Source organism: Ostreococcus lucimarinus, chromosome 5, assembly GCF_000092065.1.
Source record: "Ostreococcus lucimarinus CCE9901 chromosome 5, complete sequence".
NCBI classification, from domain to species: Eukaryota; Viridiplantae; Chlorophyta; class Mamiellophyceae; order Mamiellales; family Bathycoccaceae; genus Ostreococcus; species Ostreococcus sp. 'lucimarinus'.
The window spans coordinates 52,392-76,410 of NC_009359.1; the positions used below are offsets into that span (position 1 = coordinate 52,392).

Sequence of the window (24,019 nt, forward strand, 5' to 3'; positions counted from 1 at the left end):
GCGAACGCGCGCGCGACGAAGCGACGAACGACGCGCGTCGCGACGCGCGCGCGCGCGAACGGCGAACGAGGAACGTCGGCGTCGGCGGCGTCGACGTCGCGGGACGACGGGCGTAACCGTATCGGGGAAATCGTCGCGACGACGGCGAGCGCTTTGGCGCTCGCGATGGGCGCGCCGGACGCGCGGGCGATCGACATGCAAATAGTGGATTCGACGACGTCCGAGTACATGCGACGACGGGACGAGGCGGCGAGTTTTAAGTGCTCGGGCGGGATGTTCGATTGCGATTCGGATAGACGAGAGTACGCGCGCGCGCAGACGGAGCGCCTGCGAGCGAGAATCGCGACGAGGGATCCGGAGATGGACGCCGAGGAGGTTTCGCCGTGCACGGTGGAGGATCCGTGCACGGATAACGTGCTGCAGGCGGCGTTGGCGGGGGTGCAAGGCTTGACGACGAGCGAAAAATTGGAAAAGATGGGACGACCGACGGACGCGGTGAATTCGTCGAGTCAGTATTTCGGTTTTTGAAAATGAATGCGGCGTGTAATCGAATCAATCTAAACATCTATGCTTCTATTAGGTGCGTGGCTTCGTCGACCGCGCTGTCTTCCTCGCGCAGCTCGCCCCAAGACGTGCCGACGGCGAGTTTGATTGGCGTCGGCACGGCGAGTTTGATCGCGTTCTCCATGACGTTCTTCACCGCTCGCGCGCACTCTGGGACGTAGTCTTCGTCGACTTCGAACAAAAGTTCGTCGTGGATCTGTGCGACGAGAGTGACGCGCTTTTTATTCACTGATCCCGGCGCGACGTCGTTTGCAAATCTTCCCGCGCCGACGGCGCTCGTCCATCGCAGCATCGCCGTCTTCATCATGTCCGCGGCTGTTCCTTGAATGATCGTATTCACAGCTTGCCTTTGCGCCTCGCTGCGTTCGCTGAAGACTTTGGAGTGGATTTTCGGCAACGCGCGATGTCGACCGGACATCGGAAGCGTCACCGCTCCGGTTTGTTCCGCGCGTTGCAACACGCGAGTTATCCATTGATTCACCTTTGGAAACGCTCGATGAAACGCGGCGATGTATCCCTGCGCCTCGCTCTTCGGTACGCCGAGTTTTTCGGCCAAACCCGTGGCGTGTTGGCCGTACACGATTCCGTACGCCGTGCGCTTGGCGATGTCACGCGTGCTCTTTTCCGCTGGCGCGTCGAGCGGTAAGCCTTTACCGGCGTTCCAAATCGCCACGAACACGTCGCCTTTCGCCTGTCGTAACAGCGATATGAGGCGATCATCGCCGCTCAAGTGTGCCAAAACTCGCAGTTCAATTTGACTGTAATCCGCCGCGATGAATGTGCGCCCGGTGGGTGCGACGAAGCAGTTTCGCATCGTTCCCCGACCTACTTGCTGAATGTTAGGATGACTCGAGGACAATCTCCCGGTCGCCGTCTTTGTGTTGTTCCATTGCGTGTGAATTCTGGCGCGACCGTCGGCGGCGATGACGGCTGATTTGTCGTAATTGTCGCACATCGCTCTTTCTTTCAACGCGCCTCGATGATTCAACACGATTTGTGCGAAATGATGATGCTTCACTAGCGACTGCAGGACTTCGACACTCGTCGATAAATGGCTCGACTTGGAACCTTTCATCGCGTGCGCGCTCGGCGTCGGTAGCTTGAGCTTGTTATACAAGACGTCGGCGACTTGCTGCGCGCTCGCCAAATTGATGTCGACTCCGATGCACTTTTGGGCCTCGCGCTCAAGCTCTTCGACGCGACGATTCGCGGCCCGTCTCTGCTCGTCCGCGCGCGTCCGATCGAACCCAACACCGTGGTGTTGAAGCACGCCGAGAGCGACTGCGACTTTGGCTTCGACGTCTCGCGCGAGCGGGGCGTCGCCTCGAGGGACGAACGAAAGCGCCGCGGTCAAGTCGGATTGAAAACACCCGAGCGCGTCGCTCCATGATGCATCTTTACACGCGCCCGTGTCCGCGATGCCCCCATCGTAGGCGCGATCGGGATTGGCCAACCACGCGTCGATGCGACAATCGACGACGCGCGTCGTCGACGCGTCCACGCCAGTCACGCCCGCGTCCATCGCCGCGTGAACGATGTCTTGCGCGTGATACGTCACAACTCGACACTTCGCAAAAATCTTTTCTAAACGCGCTCTCGTCGTCGCGCGGTTCGCGGCGCGCAAAAAAAACGCCTCTCCCGTCGACGCCATCACCGCGCCGAAACCGAGCACCGCTCGATCGACGGCGGACGCGTCGTCGTCGTCGCCATCGTCAGCATCACCACCGACCGCCGAAAGAGTCGCGAAGCGTTTCGCCGCCTTTTTCGCCGCCTTCTTTTCGTTCGCATCGACGTCACGAAAATTCGAACTGTACCCGAACCAAATCTCCAAGTCTCCCGCCACGCGCGCGACGTCTCTTCGCAGCACGCCGAGCGCGCACGTCGCGTCCTCGCCGCCATCCTCCAACGCTCGATCGAACGCCTCTCCGCTGTGGTCCGCATCGCACCACGCCGCATTTTTCTCGAAATCAATCCCCTCCATCGCGTCTCCTCGTCCGGTCTCGAACGCCAACGCCATCGCCTCCGCCTCCGCGCTCGGTTTCGCCTTCGCCTTCGCCTTCGCCTTCGCCTTCGCGCGTCGCTTCTCGCCGCCGCCGCGCGTCGTCGTCGTCGTCGTCGTCGCCGGGCGTTTCCGCGTCGCCGACGCGTCGGCGTCGACGAACACCGGCGCGACGGTCGTCGTCGTCGTCGTTTCCGTCGCGTCGCCGGGCGGCGGTTTGGTTTTCCATCGCCATCGAAACGTCGCCATCGCGCGCCGTCGCGTCGCGCGCGCCGCTCGCGCGTCGCGACGCCGCGAGAACTACGCGCGATGCGCCTCGCGCGCGCGCGTGACGGCGTCGGCGCGCGATGGCGTCGCGTCGCGTCGTCGCATCGTCGTCGCGAAGTGCGGTGACGCGCGCGTCACATCGAAGCGACGCGCGCGTTCGCCGCGCGACGCTTCGACGGACGCGACGGACGCGCGCGCGCGCGTCTTCAGCGCGCGCGTCGTCGTCGCGTGCGCGATCGCGATCGCGATGGCGTCCGGACGCGCCGGGACGCCGGCGGCGACGCTCGGGACGCTGCGCGCGCACGACGCGAAGCGCGCGCTCGCGGTGGATCGGTTGATCCTGGGGGCGTCGCCGCTGGCGGGAATATACCGCGGCGTCGACGCGAGCGAGGCCGCGGCGACGGTGCGCGCGGCGCTCGACGTCGGGTTCACGCGGTTCGACACGGCGCCGCACTACGGGTTGGGGCTGAGCGAGACGCGCCTGGGCGAGGCGCTGCGAACGCACGCGAAGAAGGCGGTGAAGGTGTACACCAAGGTGGGAAGGGTGATGAAACCGATGGATGAAGTGACGGAAAGCGAACGCGAGTCGGTGGTCGAGTGGGGGAACGTGCCGGGAAACGACGGGTGCATATTTCCAGACGCCCCGCGAGACGTGTTGCCCGTGCTCGATTATTCCGCGAATGGGTTCGTGCGATCGCACGCCGATAGTTTAAACAGGCTTGGGATTGATAGAATAGAGGGATTGAGGATTCACGACGCCGAGACGCCCGAAAGGTTCGAGGCGGCGACGACCGGGGGCGGCGTGCGCGCGTTGACGGCGCTTCGCGACGCGGGAACCATTTCAGAGGTATCGCTCGGGATGAACGACGCCTCGTACGTGTTGCGAATGATTCGCGAGAATCCCCCAGGAACGTTCGACTCGGTCATGATGGCCGGTTCGTGGAACTTGCTCGATCAAGACGGTCTCGAAGTCTTGCTCGAGTGCCAAGCGCGAAACATCAAGGTGCACAACGCCGGCGTCTTCGCCAGCGGCGTCCTCGTCGGCGGTTCGCACTACAAGTACGGCCCCGCTCCCGACGAGATCAAGCGGCGCACCGAAAAGTGGAACGTCTTGGCGCGCGCGTACGACATCCCTCTCCCCGCCATCGCCCTCGCCTTCGCCCTCACTCCCGAAGTCGTCGACTCGTGCGCCGTCGGCGTCAAGTCCCCCGACGAGGTCGCCCAATCCGTCGCCTGGCTCGCCGACGCCGCCCGCGTCCCGCGCCAGCTTTGGCTCGACGCGTTTTCTCAAGGTTTACTCGCGTGGATCCCGTCCTAGGCCCTCGTTCGTCGCGACGACCACGTAATTCAGAAACTTTCGGAAACGCTCGTGCCCACACCCGATCTCGCCTTTTCGCGCGCGAAGATCTCCGCTGACGGGGATCGATCTGGGGAACATTTCGACACATCGCGACGCGCGGTGATGCGCGCGACGACGCGCGCGCCCTCGCGACCGCCGAGTCGGTTGCGGCGATCGTCCGTCGACGCGCGCGACGACGCGCGCGCGCGCGCGTCGTCGTCGTCGTCGTCGACGTCGTCGGAGGGACGGCATCGCATCTCCGCGCGCGACGCATCGTTCGGCGCGGGCGAACGAGACGCGGGCGACGACGCGCGCGCGGCGACGCGAGATGACTGCGCGATGATGGAAGACGACGCGCGAACGTACGAGACGGACGATAGCGACGGGAGCGACACGGTGACGGCGCTGATCGAGAGAACGACGGAGACGGAGAAGATTACGCGAGATTACTGCGCGACGGAGGATTCGGCGCGCGAGCGAACGGGAGACGCGAACGCGAGCGATGCGATGATCGAGGCGTTGGAGGGGAAGATAAAGGCGTGCGAAGGCGCGAGCGCGTCTGGGAAGGGGGCACAGGCGCTGTATGCGAAGAAAGCGGCGGCGGAGACGGCGTTGGGGAAACTCTCCGACGCGTTGACTTCGTCTAAAAGAGTGATCGAGATAGCGCCGCTCTGGTTTCGTGGTTACGTGCTGCTCTCCGAAGTGACGTTGCGACAGTGTTGCGACTCATCATCGGTGAACGACGTGGACGCGGCGAAAGAAATCGCAAAGGCGGCGCTCGAGAGAGCGCTTTTTTTGGAACCAAACGTCTCGAAAGATTCAAAGTTTCTTAGTTTATGCGCGAAAATTGGCGCCATGTCGGCTTCATAGGTCGCCGGCGCGCGGGTCGACATTTAGGTTACGACGATAAGACGCGTCTTATCACACGTCGCGTCTTTCGTCCAGTTTTGCTAGCACTACTCTCTTCTAATACACGTTTTGACTGGTTGTACTAAGCCGCTCTTCGATCGATCACTCGAGCGACAGATTGCTCATGTCTGGTTCATCGCCGTGCTCCACGTCTCTGCTCGTGCGCACGTCCGCGTCTTCGCCGTAACCGATGGCGCAATCGCACTGATACAGCATGAATTGCAAACTGTCTTCGTCGGAAATGTCCAGCGGTACGAATGAAATCAGGGAAAAATCCTCCATGACGCTCGCGATCGCGCGATTGAGCTTGCGATACTTTGGATCCATTCTTTCATCGAGCTCGTCCGCCAACGCGGTGTGATCTGGGGTGAGATATGGGTCCAAAACCGTCTTGTCCTCCAACATGTCCACCTTGCTGAACACGTTGACGTGCGGCAGCTCCAAATGCAACATCGCGCTCTGCGCTTGCAAGCATCCGGCGATAAATTTCGAGCCGTCGGTGATAAATTGCGAATCGAGCACGTACACGCACACCATTCGCCACCCCCAGTTCATCATCTGTTTCGTGAACGATCGAAACGCCGTGTGATGCGAGTACAGCTCGAGTTGCCCGGGGCAATCGAAGATCACCATGTCGTCCTCCGTGTACCCTTCCAGCTGTTCGGCCAGCCAATCGTCCATGTTATCCTCGAAGTACTCCATGCAGAACATGAGCGCGCCGTTCGGGCCGAGGTCTTCCTCCTCCATGACGTCTTCGAGGGAGATGAGTTCGCGAACGTCCGCAGTCACCGGGTAGCGGAAGTCGTCCGCCGCCGGGTCGAGGTTGATCACGTGCACCGTTCGACCGATCGAGGCGCAGTGCTGATGGATGTTGTAACAGTACGTCGATTTACCCGAACCCGCGGGACCGACGACGAGTTGAGCGTACGGCATGGCGGCTGACGAGACGCGAGCGAGGCGACGACTGAGGCGACGACGACGACCGAGGGGCGACTGTCGCGGGGATTTTGATACAAACAAAATGCGTCGAATTGATGATGAGAATAGAGACGCGCGAATCGAATAGAGCTACAGCCTATCCTTACGTTTGCGTCCGGTAAATTTGCTATCGCTTGCGACTTGGACGCCGCGATTTCTGTACTGCTCCTTCTTCTTGTGCACCCACGCTTTGCCTTTGATATTCTTCCCTTTCTTGTACTTCCCGCTCCTATCGCTCTTTCTTCCGTCCATGCGCATTCCTCGTCGCTCGATGTCGTCGTCATCGTCGAACTCTCCCTTCGGCGTCGGCAACTGTTCGGGCGGACCCGCGGCGAGGGCTAAGAAATACTTCTTCGCGCGCGTGGAGTTTGGATAATCCACGACTAAACCACCGCTAAATCCAACGCGAAGCGCCGCCGTCGTGATCATCTCCGCCTGCCTCGGCCCATCGGGGTAGATTTGTAAAATCGCCTTGGCGCCGCGTTTCAGGCTCTTGTACAACTGCGTGAAAAACGTCTTCAATCTTCTTTGCGGCACGTGCGCGCTGTTATCGGCGTTGCACAACCACTGCACCGCGGAAATACTCACGCACCCATCGAATACGCCCGGTCGAAACGGCACTCCGTGTCCCATATCATTCCTCAACACGTCTCCCTCCACCTCGCGCTCCTTCGCCACCTCCAGCATGCTCGCCGACAAATCCATTCCGATCCATTCGTGTCCGAGCTCGGTCAAGCGATCGCCCGACAGCCCGCTCCCGCATCCAACATCGAGCAATAACCTCGGGACGCCGTCGTCCGGGAAGTTTAACAGCTCCACCGCGCGTTCGGTGAGCCGCTCTTGAATCTCCACCACGCGCGAGCTCTGCGAGTACTTTCGAGCCTCGGTGTCGTTATAAAACACGTCCGCGGGCGCGGTGAGCTCGGGACGAGACATCTGTGACCGTGTTCGTCCTTCTCACGACGCGTCGCGCGCGCACACGTCCGCGTCGCGGTGTGCGACGACGCGAAAGTGCTCGGTGCGTGGCGGCGGCGTTTTCCGGTGCGGTCGATCGAAGCCGCATCGCGCGCCGCATCGCGCGCGTTTTCGACGTTCGCGCGCGCAACGCAGCGTGAGCGCACGCTGAGCGCACTCGACGTTCTCGATGGCGTCCATCGCCGGCGTGGACGACACGCTGGACGTCGACGCGACGGACGTGGTGAAAATCATCCTGCAGTGGGCGAGAGAATCCGGACTCGACGCCACGCACGCGGCGCTGTCCGCGGAGACGAACACGTCGTTGAACGCGATTGAAGACGTGGATGCGTTTAAACGCGACGTCACGCACGGAAGGTGGGACGCGGTGCTGCCACAGTTGGCGAAACTGCGACTGCCCAAGAATGTGCTGGAGGATGCGTACGAGCACGTGACGCTGGAGATGTGCGAACTGGGTGAACAAGACACCGCACGGGCGATTCTGAGGCAATCAAACGTCATGCGAGTGATGAAAGAGGAACAGAGTCGGCGGTACGGACGATTAGAGCATTACGTGAGCGCGAGGACGTTCACCGCGGAGGACGCGTACGCGGGGACGACGAAGGAAAAGCGACGGGAAAAGTTAGCCGAGGCGCTCTTGCGAGAGGTGGTCGTCGTGCCGCCGTCGAGATTGTTGGCGCTCATCGGCCAGGCGTTGAAATGGCAGAAGAGCACTGGGGCGCTGCCGCCTGGGACGGCGTTTGATTTGTTTCGAGGCCAAGCGCAGGTGGAGGAGGAAGAGGAAGAGCAGTGTCCGACGACGTCGCACAAGAGGATCAAGTTTTCCAAAAAGTCCTTCCCCGAGTGCGCGCGATTCAGTCCTTGCGGTGGTATGTTGGCCACGGGTTCGGCGGATGGATTCATAGAGATTTGGGATCCGTACAGTGGTAAGTTGAGAAAGGATTTGAAGTATCAGGCGGAGGATACGTTGATGATGCACGACGACGCCGTGCTCGCGCTCGCCTTTAGCCAAGACTCCGATATGCTCGCTTCGGGTTCACAAGATGGTAAGATCAAGGTCTGGCGCGTGAGCACGGGTACGTGTTTGAGAAAATTCGAAAAAGCTCATCAAGGCGGCGTCACGAGCGTCACCTTTAGCAAGGATGGTTCGCAGGTGCTCAGCGGATCTTTCGACGGTCTCGTTCGAGTGCACGGATTAAAGAGCGGTAAATTATTGAAAGAGTTTAGAGGGCATACGTCGTATGTGAACTCGGTGGCTTTCACAGAAGATGAGACGGATGTCGTCTCTGCGTCGAGCGACGGTTCAGTCAAGGTCTGGGACGCGAAGACGTCCGAGTGCAAGTGCACTTTCAAGCCGCCACCGCCGGTTAATCCGAACAAAGACGATGACGAAGAGACATATCAAACTGGTACAGTCCCAGCCGTGTTGTCTGCGATTCCACATCCGAAAAATGACGCACAAATTATCGTCACTTCGAAATCAAACGCCGTCGTCGTGTGCACGCTCGCGGGCGACGTCGTGGAAACGTACTGGACGAACAAGACCGCGCTACCGCACACCATCGTCGCGGCGACGCCTTCACCGCGAGGTGAATGGATTTACGCCACGAGCGAAATCGGTGAACTGTATTGCTTTAGCACCGAAACCAAAAAGCTCGAGTCCACCGTCTTCAACCTGCACGAGAGCTCCACGCTCGGCGTCGCTCACCATCCTCGAAGAAACCTCGTCGCCACGTTTAGCTCTATCGGCGAACTCAAGACTTGGAAACCGTGAGCGCTGATCCCGTTAAAATTTGTATCTCATTAGTTGGAATGCGTATCGTCGCGAGAGACGCTCGAATCCGACCTCGCCGTTCTCCAGTCTCGTCGTCGCGGCAACAACACTTAGACTTCACTTCCACGCGCTGATCTCGCGCTCCATGGACGGTCACTACCGCAAAAATGCAAAATCCATCGAAGGCATGATTCGGCGCGCTTCTACGAAAGAGAAAGCCGCGGTCGCGTGCTCGGTGGTCACACTGATCCTCCTCGCGATGCGCTTCTTCATCACCGATCACGACGTGCTCTTCTTGCTCGCCGAGTTCGTGCACTTCGTCGGAATCGGGTTTCTGGCGTACAAGCTGCTGAAACATAAAAACTGCACCGGATTGAGCCTGAAGACGCAGCAGTTGACGGCGGCATTCCTTGCGATTCGGTTGTATTGTTCGTTGATGATGGAGTACGACTGGCACACGCTGTTGGACGCGTTGACGTTGGCGGCGACGATATGGGTGTGTAAGATGATGAAGACGAGCGTGCGGACGACGTATAATGAAAATTTAGATCCAACGCCGCTGGCGATCATCGTCGGGCCGTGCGTGGTGTTGGCGGTGTTCGCGCACCCGACGACGCGACACTGGTGGATTAATCGCGTGGCGTGGGCGACGTGCGTGTACTTGGAGGCGATCAGCGTGCTCCCGCAGTTACAGATGATGCAAAAGGCGAGGGTAGTGGAGAGGTTTACGGCGAATTACGTGTTCGCGTTAGGCGTGGCGCGATTTTTGTCGTGCGCGCACTGGATTTTGCAAGTGTTTGACGGGAAATCATACTTGCAGACGGCGCTCGGCAAAGGGATCTGGCCGGTGATGGTGTTGGTCAGCGAGATCGTGCAGACGGGAATTTTAGCTGATTTCTGTTACTACTACGTCTTGTCTTTTGCGCAGGGAGACGCCAACGTCCACCTTCCTGTGTGACGAACTTGTGTCATAATCAGTTGCTCCATCAAATTAAAAACGCGCTACGCGACGTTATCGTGTCCTACGTTCGCCACGATGACCGATGCCTTCGGTGCTATCTTTTCTAAAGTTAACCTCACCGTGCAATCGTACTTGACGTGCGCGCCGGGGCACTCGAGCAACAAACACTGCTCGATCGAAGACAAGTCTTTTCCTTGTGCCACCATTCGAGCGAACACGACTTGCAACGGACTCATCGACGGATTGTACGCGGCGCATTCCAGCGACCATCCTACGAACACTCCACCACAGCTCGTTTTGATCGCAATACCAGCGCGCGATGAGCTATAAGGCGCGTACGCTTTACGCATCGCCTCGAGCGCGAGCGGCACCAGCGCGTTCCAGTCGTCGCCGTGACGCTCCAGCAAGTGCGTCAACGGCATCAAGTCAGCCGACGGAGGCACCTTCTCTCCGTGCACGTAAGCTAACGTAGCGAATTGTGCGTTCATACCAGAATCATCGACCCACGACTTTTCCAACAGCAGCGTTCTCGCGCTCTCGTCCTCGCCGTCGTCTAACAAATCCATCGGCCCAAACGCGTGCGGCAAAAGCTCCGCCAGCGGCGACCGCCACTTCCTCGTCACGCACCGCAAGCCCCCGGCGTCGCGTAATTCATTCATAAATTGTCTACAGTGTCCACACGGCGCCTCCGTGGTCGCGATGGCTTCTACTTTCCGTTCCTCGTTCGCCATCGCCGTGACGAGCGCAAACTGCTCCGCGTGTATGGAGTGATTCAGCGGTACCGCGCTGATTTCCACGTTCACCCCCAAGTACACGTTCCCGCTCGCCCCTCGAGCCGCGGCGCCGACGTGAAATCGACTCGTCGGCGGTCTGGCGTACCTCGACACGCTCTGCGCGAACCGCAGGAGCAACGCATCCGCGTCATCGGTGGATAGCGCGCGCCGCGTCGTGCTCACGACGCTCTCGAGAACGACAAAGCTCCCTCGAGCGACGGCGTCGTCGACGACGCGCGCGACGATGTCTTCGTGCGCGTCCGCGGGCATCGCGCGCGAGCGAGCGCCGAGACGACGTGTGACGACGGCGCGTCCAGAAGGAAATATTCAATGAAAAATGTGCTATGGCGTGCTCGCGTCGCGACGGCGCGTTTACTCGGAAGGGGCTTCGATCGGCGCTTGGTCGACGGCGGGCTTCGTTTCGTTGACGAGATTTTCGGCGCCGTCGACGATCTTCATGGAGATGATCTCGTCGTCGACCTTGAGATCGCGCAGGAGCTCTTGGTTCTCGACGACGTAACCGAAGATGGAGTAGCGACCGTCCAAAATGTTGGTGCCGGACGGCGTGAGTTCGGATTCGCGAAGGAGGAAGAAGAACTGGGACGACGCCGAGTTCGGTTCCGCTTCGCGACGCGCCATCGCGAGCGTACCGAACGCGTTGAACGGCAGCACCGGCTGGTCGCGGTAACGGCCGAGTTCCTCCAGCGTCAACTCGTATTCCGGCACCTTGTCGCCTTGCACCATGATTTCCAGAGGAACCGTGCGCTCGACGCCGCCAAGCTTGAAACCGTCACCGCCCTTCGGCTTACCGCTTTGTACGACGAAACCATCGGAGCGCTGGATCGGCATCTTGTCGTAAAAACCCAAGTTGATCAAATCGGCAAAGTTACCCGCGCTCACCGGGGCGTTGTAACCGTCGAGGACGATCTTCAACACGCCGCCATCCGTGTTCGCGTTGTCCTTGATTTTCACCAGCATGTCCACCGTCGCCCGACCCTTCAACAACGGCCTGTCCGCGTATTGCGCGGGGACGTCAAATGGGAAACCATCAATCATATCTTCCTCGATGCGACCGACGAGCGAGAGCGCCTCTTGTTGCTGCAACGGCACCTCTTGCTTGTCCTTTTGAGCGACGATGACTTGGAAATCCGTCAACACACTCTCGAGCTCTTTCAATGCCTGCTCACCGTCCGCCTTCTTCCCCGACGCGAGAGCCTCAACGATCTTACCGCGTTGCTCCTTGACAATCTTCAAAGAGCCGTTCACGCTCGATTCGACGCCGGAGAATTTCACTCCCGGCACGCGCAAGTCGTCGCTGATGCTCTCGAGCTTCTTCTGAATGGCGCGAATCGGCTTATTGCTCACCGGCAACGCGTTTCGCAACAGCGCCTTGGCGTTCGTGATGGGATTCGCTTCCAATCCAGCGACTTGGCCGATCTCCATCGGCGTCACCGGCGACGCGAACGCTTCCAGAGTCGGCGCGGAGACGCACGCCGTCGCGGCGATCGCCATCAAACTCTTCGCGATCGATTTCGCCGCGCTCGGGGCGTCTTCGCCCGCAGCGTGCGCGCGCACGACGGTCAACGCGCTTTGCTTGCGCGTGTTGACTGTTTTCGCGCGCAAAGCGCGCGCTGGGCGCGCGCACGCGCGTCCGATGGTGGGTGACGTCGACCCCGGCATTTTGGATAAAGTCGTCCTTTACGAGCGTCCACCAACGCGCTGAGTCGCACGAACGCGCTCGGGCGCGACGAAAAGCGCGTCGAAGCGAGTTTCCGTCTTCGGAGTCGTGCTGCGACGAGCGCGCGCGAATGTGCGGTCGCCCCGCGCGCGCGCCGCGGTTTTCGCAAACTATCGGCTACTCTAACGCTACAAACTCTAGACGCGCGCGTCGTCACCTGCGCCCGGCGGGCTCGCGATACGCCCTATTCGCGCGATACAACGCGTAGATTTCATCCCCTCCGATCGACGCGTCCGTCGGGCGGCTGCCCAGTCCCGCGCGCGCGGGTCCGTCTGTCTCGCGCGCGTTCGCCGTCGGCGCCGCGCGCGTCGGCGCCGCCGCCGTCCCCGCCCGACCGCGTTCCGACGCCCGCGCGCGCTCATCGTGCTCCAACATCGATTTCGCCGACGCCGAGGCGTCGTATCCGCGCACGTCGCGATCGAACCGCTCGAGTCGACGCTCGACGTACGCTCGCGGCGGTTCCCGCGCCGCCCTCGTCGTCGTCGCCTCCACCGCGCGGTACAGCCCCGCGACGCCCGCGTTCGCGCGTCGCGCGCGCATCGCGAGCGTCCCGACCGCCGTTCCCGTCCCGCGCGTCTCGCGCGTCGTCGCGCGCGCGTCGAGATCGATCTCGTTCGCGTCGCCCGCGCCCGAGTCTCGCGCGTCGTCCCGCGCGCGCGCCCCGAGCGCCGCCGCGATGCGCTCGGCGCGCCTGCGCGCCTCCTCCACCATCGCGCTCGCGGGCGCGGGCTCCATCGCGCGCGGCGCGTCGCCGCGTCGCCGCGTCGTCGGCGCGCTGTGTCGACGCCGTGTCATTTCATGTCGCGCGCGTCGCGGCTCGTCTCGCTCGCCCCGCGCGCTCGCGTCGCGCGCCGACGCGCGACGCGCGCGATGGCGGGACCGCCGACGCCCGCGCGACCGCTCGGGCGCGTCGCGCGCGGCGCGGCGACGGCGAGGGTGAAGATCGACGCGTGGTTGGACTTTGCGTGCCCGTTTTCGGGACGGTTTTGGAGAAACTGCACGGCGGCGTGGGCGAGTTACGACGGGAAAGCGGACGTCGCGATCGTCGTGTACAATCAACCGCAACCGTGGCACGCGCAGAGCGCGCTGGCGCACGAGGTGTCGTTGGGGGTGGAACGACTGCGCGGCGAGGACGCGTTCGTCGCGTTTTGCGAGGCGGCGTTTAGCGAGAAAAACTGGGACAAGTTCACGGATAAGTTCACGGAAAAGATGACCAAGGGGGAGATGTACGATTTGTACGTCGACGTCGCGCGCGAGGCGATGACGGGCGCGATGGGCGCGGACGCCGCGGCGTCGACGGCGGGCGAAGTGCGAAAACTTTTGGAATTGGACGCCGAGGCGTTGGCGCGCGGGGAGAAGAATCCGGGCAACGCGATGACGCAGCAGTTGAAGTTTTACGTCAAACTCGGACGGCAAACGGGCGTGCACGTGTCGCCGAGCGCGTACGTGAACGGACTGTTCGCGGATACCTCGAGCGGGTGGAGCGAGAGCGAGTGGCACGCGTTTTTCGACGCCGCGCGTGGCAAGTGAGCGCAGCGATCATCGCGCCGCAGCTTCTCGTCAGTCTTAGCGAATGCCTTTTAAACTCTAATTACAGACAAAGCGAGATAACATCACGGATCCTCTGACTTTTCTTCGTTCGCCTCGGCGGCGTCGCGTTCGGCGAGCTCCGCCTTGGCCTGGTCGAGCAGATCCTTGCCGTCGAAATAATCCAGCGTCTTTTGTCCGGCGAGCGCGATCAATCCGACGCCGTTCGCCGCGTACACGAACGTGGCCAAGTACGTCAGCCCCTCGACGATCGTGCGCACGGTGATGGAAATTTGTCGCACCGTCTCGCTCTCCGGCAGCGCCTTCCCGTCGAACGACGCGCTCACCTTGGACGCGAACGCGTACAGCACGACAGAGATCCCGATCCCCGTCAAACCTCCGGTAAAACTCTGCATCGCCGTCAGCTCTTTCGTCTTCTTCGCGCGCTCTTCGTCGATTTTCGCTCGTTCCTCCTCCGGCAACCTATTCGCCACGCGAAACTCCCTCGCCTTCCCGCTTCGCTTCTGCACCGCGCGCGCAAAGTACCAGAACGAAAACCCCGTGAACAGGACGCCGAACACGTTCTGCAGCGGCGTCGCCTCTTCCGTGGGCACGCCGTACGAGTCGTACACCCCCGCGACGGCGACGCCGCCGTCGACCGCCGCGACCCACGCCGCCGCCGCCGCCGCGCGCGCCGTCGCCGTCGCCGTCGCCCGCCCTCGCGCGCGCGCGTCCGCGTCCGCGCGCGCGACGCCGTTTCTCGCGTCACCGTCCTCGTCCGCGCGCGTCGTCGTCGTCGTCGCCGTCGTCGCGCGCGTCGTCGTCCTCATCTTTCGTTCGCCGTCGCCGCGCGTCGCCGTCCACCGTCGCGTCGCGCGCGCGCGTCGCGCCGCGGGCGCCGCGCGCGCGCGCGCGCGCGCGCCCGTCCGCGCCCGCATCGCCCCGTCTCGCGTTCGCGCGCGCGTGTGCGGCGCGCCCGCGCGGCGCCGCGTCACATCGAGTCGCGCCGTCGTCGATCGATGTCGCGCGACGCCGACGCGCGCGGGCGCGCGGTGTACGTCGGGAACCTGCCGCTCGACGCGTCGTCGCGCGACGTCGACCGACGGTTCGCGGCGCACGGCGTCGTGGCGCGCGTCGAGGTCAAGCGACCGCGACATCCGCCGGCGTTCGCGTTCGTGACGTTCGACGACGCGCGCGACGCCGAGCGCGCGGCGCGGGCGGAGGACGGGACGACGTTCGATGGGAGACGCGTGCGCGCGGAGCTGGCGCGGGGACGACGGGACGGCGGGAGGGAGAGGGAGAGGGAGAGGGAGAGGGAGGCGCGCGGCGACTGGGACCGCGGCGACCGGGACGACGGCGACGGGCGCGATAGATACGCGGGACGGATGCGAAGCGATCGAGAGGGGCCGTACGATCGACCGCGATGGCGCGATGGCGCGGACGCGCGATCGATGGTGCGGGAGCGCGCGGCGACGCGAAAGACGGAGCATTCGGTGAAGGTGGAGGATTTGCCGCGAGGCGCGGATTGGCGAGACGTGAAGGACGCGTTTCGACGCGCGGGACGGGTGACGTACGCGAGCACGTTCGTCGATCGCGATGGACGGAGGTGCGCGGAGGTACACTTTGAGAGCGCGGACGACGTCGAACGAGCGATCGACGCGTTCGACGATAGGGAGTTTGAGATTTCCGGCGGCGCGCGCGAGTACGTGCGGGTGTTTCGTCGAGCGCCGAGACGTCGTCGAGAGGGCGGGCATCGACCGCGGAGTTACTCGCGCGAGCGGTACTCCGATGACCGCGTCCGGCGCGCGCGAAGTCGCAGCCGTAGCTTCAGCCGTAGCTTCAGCCGGTCGCGCAGCCGCAGTCGCGACGAACGCGACGACGGCCCGTCGCGGAGCCCGTCGCCCGAAATCATCGAGCGACGCCGCTCGCGCAGCAGAACGCCGTCGCGGCGCGACGACGATTCGCCTCGGCGCGGGCGGTCGCCCACGCCGCGGGGCGCGCGATCGCGCGAGCCCTCATTCGACGACCTCGCGGCGAACGATTAACGAACGATTCAATTTCTAAAATTCTTCACAAAATCACTTCATCTTTTCAATCGCCGCTCGACAGTCGACGCTCGCGCCGCGTCCTTTCCCTCGCTCGAACGCCTCGAGCACGCGCCAAATCAACGCCTCGTACTCATCCTCTAAAAACTCCCCATCCTCCGTCACGAACTCTTCGCACCGCACGTCGCATCGCACCGCGTCCTTCGCCTCGCACTTCCCGTCGCTCTTCGCGCTCACGATCACCTCGAGCGTCTCCGCCAGTCGCGCGCACCGCACGTGCACCGTCAGCCCATCCTTCGACCGTTCGTTTCTCGCCCACGCCGCCGGTTCGCGTCCATCGCAATCCACCCCTCGCGCTCGCGTCAGCAGCAGCGCGTCTCGCTCCGCGTACTTCGCCACGCACGGCGCCCCGCACGCCAGCGCCCCGTACGCCGCCGCGCACGCCCATCGCGTCGCGTCGTTCGTCATCGTCACCGCGTGCGCCGCGCACGCCGCGCCGATCGCCGCGATCGACAGCGCGATCTTCGCGTCCACCGTGCGCGTGTCCTCGTCGTAGCCCGCGTCGAGGACCGCGCACACCGTCGCGTCGTCGTACGCGCGCCGCACCGCGACGTGGTCGTACACGTTCGAGATCGGCGTCGCCATCGCGCGTCGCGGTCGCGATCGAGCGTCGCGATTTCGGGGTCGCGCGCGTCGTGCGCAGCGCGCGTCGCGCGGCGCTCGCGCGCGTCGTCGCGCGCGCGCGTGTGCGGGACGGCGTCGAACGCGTTCGCGACGCCATCGCGCGCGTCCCGCACACGCGCGCGCGGCGTCGCGCTCGATCGCGCTCGATCGCGCTCGATCGCGCGCCGCGACGCGGCGTCGAACGCGGCGCGCGCGCGATGGCGCGCGAGCGACGCAGGGACGACGTGACGCTGCCGCGAGCGACGAAACTCGCGCTGATTCGCTTCCCGGGATACGTCGACGACGTCGACGCGTGCGAACGGATGCTGGGCGGACGCGCGGCGCTGTCCGAGGCGTGCTTTCCGAGAGAAACCTCGCGGCGACGCGCGGCGGGAGGGCGCGCGACGTCGGAGGACGGCGCGACGACGGGGCGACGACGACGGGACGGCGGGCGGTTGGAGCTGCGATTCGCGAACGCGAACGCGAACGCGAAGGCGAAGGCGAACGGGCGTCGGTCGGTGGCGTACGGCGAACGAAGGGAGACGCGGTCGATCGTGTTGAAAATGACGGAACGCGCGGACGCGAACGGCGGGACGAGGACGGAGGTGGAGGCGATCGGGTTGGCGCGGCGAGTGTTTTTGTTTCGAGGCGCGGCGGATTTCGGACGACGAAACGAGGGACGAGACGACGACGCGGGACGACGGGACGCGGTTGACGGGGTGAAGTGGTTGAAGGATGCGAAGGGAGGGGCGAACGATCCGTTCGAGCTCGGGAACGAGGGCGATGGGGGGGTCGGGGGGATGGGCGCGACGTCGCTGCGGCCGCCGTTGTACACGCGAGACGACATTCCCGTGGCGAATTATTTTGAGCAAAACGATACGGGGGCGACGACGACGCGGGAGGTTGATTTCCACGAGATCGCGGTGCCTACTCGAGGTTTGGCGATGGAAGACGCCTCGAGCGCGGCGGTGAGCGCGATGCGGGCGTTGATGGAAGAGAGAGACGTTTGGGCGCCGCTCGCGGCGTTGGCGCGTCTGCCGAAATCGTTGGCGGACGAAATCGTTTCGCGAAAGCTTCACGCGACGACGTGTTATCAGTTCTCGAGCGGGCCTTTTAAGAAGTCGTGGATTAAAGTCGGCGTCGACCCGCGATTTGATAGGACGTACGTGCGTCATCAAACCGTGACGCTTCGATTACCCGCGAATTGGTTTCGGGACGACGACGAAGAGGGCGCGCGTCGCAAAGAGCGATTCTCCCTCAGCTCGCGCGCCGATCGCGGATATCACGCCGCCATTCACGGGTTTCGAGCGATACCGGACGCGAGACACCCAGTCTTATCGCTCGCTGATATCGATCTGCCGAGCGTGCGCGCCGCGGTGGAACGCGCGGCGACGTGCGAGGACCCGCCGAGCGCGTGCGACGAGCGTCGCGGCTGGCTATCCGCCGCGCTTCATCGCAAGATCCAGCGCGCCATACTTCGCGGCTACCAAACATTGCTGAACGGTGGTGACCCGATCGCCGTCGACGAAGCCTCGATGGCCGACGCGGACGACGCCGCGGTGGACGACGATTTCATCGCGAACGACGCCGCCGCGCCCAAAGTCGCCGCCGACGACGACGAAGGCGACGAGTACGAAATTCTCGCCGGCGACGATGATTCCGGCGACGACGACATCGCGTAGAAATAGATTGTGTAACGAAATAGACGCACGCTTTGATTCGCGCGTTCGCGTTCGCGTTCGCGTTCGCGTTCGGCGCCTAGGGCAACAGTCCCGCGCGCGCGCGCCGCCCGACATTCGCCGTCGCGCGCGTCGCGCCGCGTCTCGCACGCGACAAACACGCTTCGCGCGCATGTCCACCACCGCGCTCGCGCGCGCGGCGTCCAGAATCGCGCGCGCCGCGCTCGAAACTTCCGCGTCGACGCCTCTGACGCGATCGATCTCCTCCACCGCCGCGGCGTCGCGCGCGCACGGTCTAGACGCCTTCGTGGACGCGAACAGAGACGAAAAAACCTTCGTCGGTCGCGAGTGGCTCGCGAGCGACCTGCGGAACAAGTCGTACGAGGACCTGCACGAGCTGTGGTACGTGCTGCTCAAGGAGCGAAACATGCTGCTGACGGAACGATACCTGGCGAGAACGAATCGCGAACCCATGCGAGCGCCGCAGAGGATGACCAAGGTGAGAAAGAGCATGGCGAGGATTAAACTCGTGCTCACGGAGCGGGCGAGAGAGGAAGCGGGAGGAGATCCGCAAAAGTTATTCGAGATGATGCGTTTGATAAACGCCAAGTGAGCGCGCGTCTCGTTTGTAAATAGCCACGTTAGCGACTTCGTTCACGCGCGACGTTCGCCGCTGGGCTAATGGGCTAATGGCCTAATGAGCTAAGCGTCTACTGGGCGTCGCTATGATTATGTTCGCCGAGCGCGTCGGTCTCGCCGCCGTCGTCGTCGTCGTCGTCGTCGCTCGCTCGACCGAGTTCAATCCAGCACGACAGCGCAGTCTCTTCGCGTTCGCGGACTCCGAGCATTAATCGAGGGATGCGATGTCGTAAATCGACGATGCACGAACACCCGGTGAATTGAATGTCATTCTCGACGCCGATCCTGTTCGCGCACACGAAGTACGGGCTCATTGTTTTGCCTAAAAGAGGCTGCAGCCTCGACATCCAGTAAGACACCGTCTCGCCGAAATCGACAGGCTTCCGTTTGATCTCTTCTGGGTCGTCGGGATGCGCCGACGTCCACGCCGAGCTGAAGAGAATCAAATCGCTCCCGACGCACGCGTTCGCGAGCTCGAAATCCGTCCAAGGCGCCTCGAATTTGTACGGATTAATATCCATGCAAATCGCCGACACGCACTTCACGTCCCGAACCACCTCGGCGTACGCCGACCCCGCGCCACGGACGAAGCACTTCATCGCGAGCGTGAAAACCTCAAAACCTCGGCGTCCCTCGACCGCCCACGCCTCGTCCACGAAGTACAGGTGCGATTTGTCGTACCGACGCGCGACGTCGCCGTCGGGCGCGAAAACCGTCTGCGAGTTGAACAACTCCCCGCTCGTCGCCTCCTCCCTGCAGTGTCCGAGCGCCACGTGCGTGTCGTACGTCATCGCGATCTCGCGCGCCCACGCGAGCGCGCGCGCGCTCTCGCGCGCCACCGCGCGCGCGTCGTCCTCGTCGCGCAACGCGTAACGACTGAAACCGAGCTCCGGGCAAACAACCATCCCCACGCCTCGATCGCGCGTCAGCGCCGCGCGCACGCGCGCGTCGACGCGCGCGACGTTCTCCGCCACCGTTTCCGCGCGCGTCGGGTCCGTCTGCACGACGCACACGCGCGCGCGCGCGTCCTCACCGCGCATGCCCGCCGCCGCCGCCGGCACACTGTGACGCCGCGCGTCGTCGCGCGCGCGCGCGCTCGGCCCTCGCCGCGCGAACGCGCGCGCGATGATCTCCAGCCTCGCCTGGGTGCCTCCCGGCGCCGCGAGCGCGTCGCCCAAGTACGCGGACGTCCCCGAAGAGGAGCTCGAGCGGCTCGCGCATCGCGCGCGCGACGTCGCGCGTCGCCGCGACTCGCGACGGCGCGACTCCGACGCCTCGGACGCGTCGGAAGACGAGGATGGGATGACGGACGATGATTCGGACGCGTCGAGCGGCGACGCGTCGGACGAGAGCGACTGGGAAGAGGTCGAGGCGGACGCGGAGGAGGATTTGGACGAAATGGCGGCGGACGAAGAAGACGCGAAAGAAACGACGACCAAGGCGGTGGCGAAGGCGAAGGCGGTGGCGAAAGCGGCGAAAGGAATGGTTGATGATCTCGCGGAACTGAACATGGACGCGTACGACGATGAAGAGGAGGATGAACGCGCGGCGGCGGGACGGTTGTTCGGAAGCGGACGCATGACGCACTACGACGGAAACGAGGACGATCCGTACATGACGATTAAGGATAGCGATGACGACGAGGATGAGATGCCGGACGATATGACGATGGCGGAGACGGATTTGGTGATATTGGCGGCGCGAACGGACGAGGATGTGTCGCATTTGGAGGTGTGGGTGTACGAGGAGGCGGGAGTGACGGGGAACGCGGAGACGAATTTGTACGTGCATCACGACGTGCTTTTACCGGCGTTTCCGTTGAGTGTGGCGTGGATGAATTGCGCACCCAAGAGCGGGACGAATGAAGTCAACTGTGCGGCGATCGGGACGATGTATCCAGGGATCGAGATTTGGGATTTGGATTGCGTGGACGCCGTCGAGCCGGTGACGACGCTGGGGGGATATTCAGACGAGGCGATCAAGGCTGCGAGTAAAAAGGGTAAGAAGGGCGGCAAGAAAGAGTCGAAAGCGTTGAAAGGCGGCTCACACGAAGACGCCGTCATGGGATTGTCGTGGAATCGCGAGTTTAGAAACGTCCTGGCGTCGGCGAGCGCCGACACGACGGTTAAGATTTGGGACATCGCGACGGAAACCGCCTCGCAAACGCTGAATCATCACAAAGGGAAAGTGCAGGCGTGCGAATGGAACCCAGCTGAACCTACTGTGCTTCTCACAGGATCTTACGATAAAACGGCTCAAGTTGTAGACGTCCGCGCGCCCGATAATGCATCACTTACGTGGAAAGTCGGCGCCGACGTCGAGAGCGCAATTTGGCACGTCGGATCGCCGACGCAGTTTTTAGTATCGAACGAAGATGGGCTCGTGATGTGCTTCGATACACGCATGGGATCAAAGTCGGACTGTGTTTTCAAGCTCCAGGCGCACGACAAGGCCACAACAGGGCTGAGCATGGCGTCTGGTGCGCCCAACCTATTGACGACGTGCTCCACGGACAAGTCGATCAAATTGTGGGATTTGAACGATGGTAAACCGTCCTTACTGTGTCAGCACTCTCCTCAAGTGGGAGCTATTTTTGCGTGTGGATTTTCGCCTTCGGTGCCGTATTTGATAGCCGCCGCTGGCTCCAAGGGCACCGTGGCGGTTTGGGACATCCTGTCGGAAGCCGCAGTCAAGCAAACTCACGGAAAAACTCTCGAACAATACTATCGCGTGTCAAAGTAATAAAAACTACCAATCACTAGATTTCACTACAAAGTTACGCGTTCAACTGTCGCGTGAGGGTCTCAAACTTCTCTTGAAGAAGCTTTTCGCGCGTTCGCGCGGCTTCCACAAGCTCGAGCCAGTATTCGATTCTATTAGGCGCTGCGCGTTCTTCTTGCACGTGCAAAACGGCGTAAGACGCCGCCTCAGTGGACAAAGCCTTGACTTCCTCCACAGTCTTCTTCAGTTTGTTGCACAATTCTCCATTCCGCTTCTGAAGCCCGGCCGTGAGGAGGATACATTTTTGCTCCAACTTGGCTGCGCGTTTTGCGTCCTTCTCCATTTCCCCTCTAACGAGTTCGAAAGTCGCTTTTGCCGCTTCGAGCTGTTGTTCTTTCGACGCTTCATCGACAGAGATCTGCGCATTGAGACTCGGTACGAAAATAAGTTTCTTCCGCTCCGCGACGAGCGCAGCGGAGAAGGCTTCGGCGAAATCTTCTCTCGACACGTTTTGCTCTCGCAACATCTCATCAGCCTCCGTATCGACGAGTCGACGGGCCGCCACGAGCAAAGATTCGTCAAAATCTTCGAGTGCGGGCGCGGACTTGGACTTCTTGCCATATTTGGCGATGTCGTTCTCAAGCAAGGCGTGCGCCTCTTCGTTGACGAGCTTCGAAATCGAATCCTCGGCGAGCGGCGCGACTGGCGTCAACTCAGTCGGTCGAGGTAAATCGCGCTGGACAGCTTGGGAGCGCTTACGGCGTTGAATCGCTTCATACTCCGCCAAGGCCGCGGCTTCGCGCGCACGAACGTCGGCTTCATCTTCCACGACGGCGTCCTCCATCGGCTCGTCTTCCATCGGCTCGTCTGGGAGATCAATTTGATATTCGTTTTGTGGCTTCGGAAGCGACATGAACGCACTCTTCAATGAGGCAGCAGTCGACGCAGTGTGTGCACGTCGCTCTCGCGCCGAGAGATCGCCGAAGTGCGAGGCATACTGGTCGTTGATGTTCAATCCGTCGCGAATGGGCGTTTGCCCGTGCAGTGACGGCGTCGCGCCCATGTGCGAGCTCACATCACTTCGCGACGGCGTCGGTGCCGCTTTCGCGTGGCTTGGCGTCGCACCAGCAAAGTCAGTGGGCATGACGGCCGCCGCCTCTTCAGCACCACCGAATAAAGTCGACTGTTGTTGACGTCGGGCGGCTTGCTGCTGGGCCTCGATCAAAATCGCGTCGCCCCCGACTTGAGGCGTTCGCATCGGCGTTCGCCCGGCTAATCCGGACGAGGTCGCCGGCGTTTGCCCGTATGATCCTAATAGCCCAGATGCAGGCGTCGCGCTGCCGTCGTCGAGCAAGCCGACGCCTCCTTTGCCAATCTTTGCGATGTCCTCCAGCTCTCGGTCAGACACTTGCGGCGTCGGTAACATGAGCTTCGATCGTCGAAAAAACGACGCGTCGTTCACTTTGAGCGCTTGTTGTACTGCACCGGGCATATCGCGACGCTCTTGCATTTTCTGTTTCGCCGCCTCACGCTTCTTGCTCTCTTCGTCTAATTGCTTTGCGCTCTTCTTCCCTTCGAGCTCGGCGAGCGAAATTGGTTTAAACACCTTTGCAGATTGCTGCTTTGCAAATGCTTCGTCTTCTTCGCGCGTATCGTACATCACTGCGTCCGGCTTTCGTTCAAACGCGATTTCGGCGTTGTAATCCACGCCTCGAACGCGCTTTGCGCGCCGCACGTGTGCGATTCCTGCCGCCTTCAGTTCGCGCTTCTTTTGCAACTCAGCCAACCTTCTCGCCTCCTCCAACTGCTTCTCCCGTGCTTTTCGCTTCGCTTTTTTACCCTTCGTGTTCGCAAGTCTCGCTCGAGCCTCAGCGAGCATCTCCTTCTCGTCTTCATCCATATCCACCGCATCCGGTTTCGCCGGCTTCGTCTCTGGGTTAGGGTCAATTTCCCCCGGACGCAGTCTTCTCGGATCATCTCCGGCGTCGTAATCGTCATCCTTCGCGCACGCCGCATCGAGTAACTTCTCATATCTCTCCAAGCACTGACTCGGCGTCCGTCCGACCACGGGCGCGATCGTTCTCCACTGCGTCGGCATCAATTTCGCCAGGTGCAGCAGCTTTTCGTCCTCCTCCCGCGTCCACTCCGTCTTTTTGATGCTCGGATCGAGCCATTCGAACCATCGCGCTTTGCACTGCTTCGCCGACTTCCGATTCAACAGCGACGCGATTCTCGGCCACTGGTTCTTGCCGTACTTCATCACCGCCGCCTTTAAGATCTCATCTTCGGTGTTTTTCCACACGCCGCCTTTGATTTGGATGCGCATGGTTCGCGTCTCTCTTCCGTCGTCGTCGGCGTCGTCGTTCGCACGAAGGGCGCGGCGCTGAAAGCGTCTTTACCTTCGTCTTCGTCGCGAGACCGCGCGCGTCGGTCGGTCGGTCGTGACGCGCGCGCGCGACTGGCGCACG

The 24,019-nt window shown here is 62.3% G+C and overlaps 19 protein-coding genes across 19 annotated transcripts; 10 read left to right on the plus strand and 9 right to left on the minus strand.

Moving 5' to 3' along the window:
- Positions 1-195: 195 nt before the first annotated feature.
- OSTLU_31496 (predicted protein) lies at positions 196-528 on the plus strand (the record flags this gene model as incomplete). Its single annotated transcript, XM_001417619.1, has 1 exon — positions 196-528. One exon carries the CDS (start codon positions 196-198, stop codon positions 526-528), a length of 333 nt encoding a protein of 110 aa, XP_001417656.1.
- A 37-nt stretch (positions 529-565) lies between these two features.
- OSTLU_31497 (predicted protein) lies at positions 566-2,581 on the minus strand (the record flags this gene model as incomplete). Its single annotated transcript, XM_001417864.1, has 1 exon — positions 566-2,581. The coding sequence occupies one exon, from the start codon at positions 2,579-2,581 to the stop codon at positions 566-568; it is 2,016 nt and encodes a 671-aa protein (XP_001417901.1).
- A 397-nt stretch (positions 2,582-2,978) lies between these two features.
- Positions 2,979-4,161, plus strand: OSTLU_31498 (predicted protein). The gene has a single exon (XM_001417620.1). The coding sequence runs from the start codon at positions 3,078-3,080 to the stop codon at positions 4,146-4,148; it is 1,071 nt and encodes a 356-aa protein (XP_001417657.1). The 5' UTR covers positions 2,979-3,077; the 3' UTR covers positions 4,149-4,161.
- A 134-nt stretch (positions 4,162-4,295) lies between these two features.
- On the plus strand, positions 4,296-5,163 carry OSTLU_24501 (predicted protein). The gene has a single exon (XM_001417621.1). It carries the CDS (start codon positions 4,509-4,511, stop codon positions 5,037-5,039), a length of 531 nt encoding a protein of 176 aa, XP_001417658.1. The 5' UTR covers positions 4,296-4,508; the 3' UTR covers positions 5,040-5,163.
- A 17-nt stretch (positions 5,164-5,180) lies between these two features.
- On the minus strand, positions 5,181-6,011 carry OSTLU_12510 (predicted protein; the record flags this gene model as incomplete). Its single annotated transcript, XM_001417865.1, has 1 exon — positions 5,181-6,011. One exon carries the CDS (start codon positions 6,009-6,011, stop codon positions 5,181-5,183), a length of 831 nt encoding a protein of 276 aa, XP_001417902.1.
- Positions 6,012-6,146: 135 nt separating this feature from the next.
- OSTLU_38925 (predicted protein) lies at positions 6,147-6,992 on the minus strand (the record flags this gene model as incomplete). Its single annotated transcript, XM_001417866.1, has 1 exon — positions 6,147-6,992. One exon carries the CDS (start codon positions 6,990-6,992, stop codon positions 6,147-6,149), a length of 846 nt encoding a protein of 281 aa, XP_001417903.1.
- A 208-nt stretch (positions 6,993-7,200) lies between these two features.
- Positions 7,201-8,805, plus strand: OSTLU_15280 (predicted protein; the record flags this gene model as incomplete). Its single annotated transcript, XM_001417622.1, has 1 exon — positions 7,201-8,805. The coding sequence occupies one exon, from the start codon at positions 7,201-7,203 to the stop codon at positions 8,803-8,805; it is 1,605 nt and encodes a 534-aa protein (XP_001417659.1).
- Positions 8,806-8,950: 145 nt separating this feature from the next.
- On the plus strand, positions 8,951-9,763 carry OSTLU_38646 (predicted protein; the record flags this gene model as incomplete). Its single annotated transcript, XM_001417623.1, has 1 exon — positions 8,951-9,763. One exon carries the CDS (start codon positions 8,951-8,953, stop codon positions 9,761-9,763), a length of 813 nt encoding a protein of 270 aa, XP_001417660.1.
- An 89-nt stretch (positions 9,764-9,852) lies between these two features.
- OSTLU_6240 (predicted protein) lies at positions 9,853-10,641 on the minus strand (the record flags this gene model as incomplete). The annotated part of the gene is made up of 2 exons (XM_001417867.1): positions 9,853-10,164; positions 10,225-10,641. Coding segments are annotated over 2 exons (729 nt in total), but the record flags the coding sequence as incomplete, so codon positions are not given.
- A 270-nt stretch (positions 10,642-10,911) lies between these two features.
- OSTLU_38395 (predicted protein) lies at positions 10,912-12,051 on the minus strand (the record flags this gene model as incomplete). Its single annotated transcript, XM_001417868.1, has 1 exon — positions 10,912-12,051. One exon carries the CDS (start codon positions 12,049-12,051, stop codon positions 10,912-10,914), a length of 1,140 nt encoding a protein of 379 aa, XP_001417905.1.
- Positions 12,052-13,147: 1,096 nt separating this feature from the next.
- Positions 13,148-13,807, plus strand: OSTLU_31506 (predicted protein; the record flags this gene model as incomplete). Its single annotated transcript, XM_001417624.1, has 1 exon — positions 13,148-13,807. One exon carries the CDS (start codon positions 13,148-13,150, stop codon positions 13,805-13,807), a length of 660 nt encoding a protein of 219 aa, XP_001417661.1.
- An 83-nt stretch (positions 13,808-13,890) lies between these two features.
- On the minus strand, positions 13,891-14,436 carry OSTLU_92691 (predicted protein; the record flags this gene model as incomplete). The annotated part of the gene is made up of 1 exon (XM_001417869.1): positions 13,891-14,436. A coding segment is annotated over one exon (546 nt), but the record flags the coding sequence as incomplete, so codon positions are not given.
- A 414-nt stretch (positions 14,437-14,850) lies between these two features.
- On the plus strand, positions 14,851-15,390 carry OSTLU_8794 (predicted protein; the record flags this gene model as incomplete). The annotated part of the gene is made up of 2 exons (XM_001417625.1): positions 14,851-15,054; positions 15,208-15,390. Coding segments are annotated over 2 exons (387 nt in total), but the record flags the coding sequence as incomplete, so codon positions are not given.
- A 492-nt stretch (positions 15,391-15,882) lies between these two features.
- On the minus strand, positions 15,883-16,494 carry OSTLU_92692 (predicted protein; the record flags this gene model as incomplete). The annotated part of the gene is made up of 1 exon (XM_001417870.1): positions 15,883-16,494. The coding sequence occupies one exon, from the start codon at positions 16,492-16,494 to the stop codon at positions 15,883-15,885; it is 612 nt and encodes a 203-aa protein (XP_001417907.1).
- Positions 16,495-16,730: 236 nt separating this feature from the next.
- OSTLU_31509 (predicted protein) lies at positions 16,731-18,194 on the plus strand (the record flags this gene model as incomplete). The annotated part of the gene is made up of 1 exon (XM_001417626.1): positions 16,731-18,194. One exon carries the CDS (start codon positions 16,731-16,733, stop codon positions 18,192-18,194), a length of 1,464 nt encoding a protein of 487 aa, XP_001417663.1.
- Positions 18,195-18,507: 313 nt separating this feature from the next.
- OSTLU_9236 (predicted protein) lies at positions 18,508-18,795 on the plus strand (the record flags this gene model as incomplete). The annotated part of the gene is made up of 1 exon (XM_001417627.1): positions 18,508-18,795. A coding segment is annotated over one exon (288 nt), but the record flags the coding sequence as incomplete, so codon positions are not given.
- A 106-nt stretch (positions 18,796-18,901) lies between these two features.
- Positions 18,902-19,735, minus strand: OSTLU_15286 (predicted protein; the record flags this gene model as incomplete). Its single annotated transcript, XM_001417871.1, has 1 exon — positions 18,902-19,735. One exon carries the CDS (start codon positions 19,733-19,735, stop codon positions 18,902-18,904), a length of 834 nt encoding a protein of 277 aa, XP_001417908.1.
- Positions 19,736-19,955: 220 nt separating this feature from the next.
- Positions 19,956-21,572, plus strand: OSTLU_31512 (predicted protein; the record flags this gene model as incomplete). Its single annotated transcript, XM_001417628.1, has 1 exon — positions 19,956-21,572. One exon carries the CDS (start codon positions 19,956-19,958, stop codon positions 21,570-21,572), a length of 1,617 nt encoding a protein of 538 aa, XP_001417665.1.
- A 33-nt stretch (positions 21,573-21,605) lies between these two features.
- On the minus strand, positions 21,606-24,004 carry OSTLU_31513 (predicted protein). The gene has a single exon (XM_001417872.1). The coding sequence runs from the start codon at positions 23,875-23,877 to the stop codon at positions 21,607-21,609; it is 2,271 nt and encodes a 756-aa protein (XP_001417909.1). The 5' UTR covers positions 23,878-24,004; the 3' UTR covers position 21,606.
- Positions 24,005-24,019: the final 15 nt, after the last annotated feature.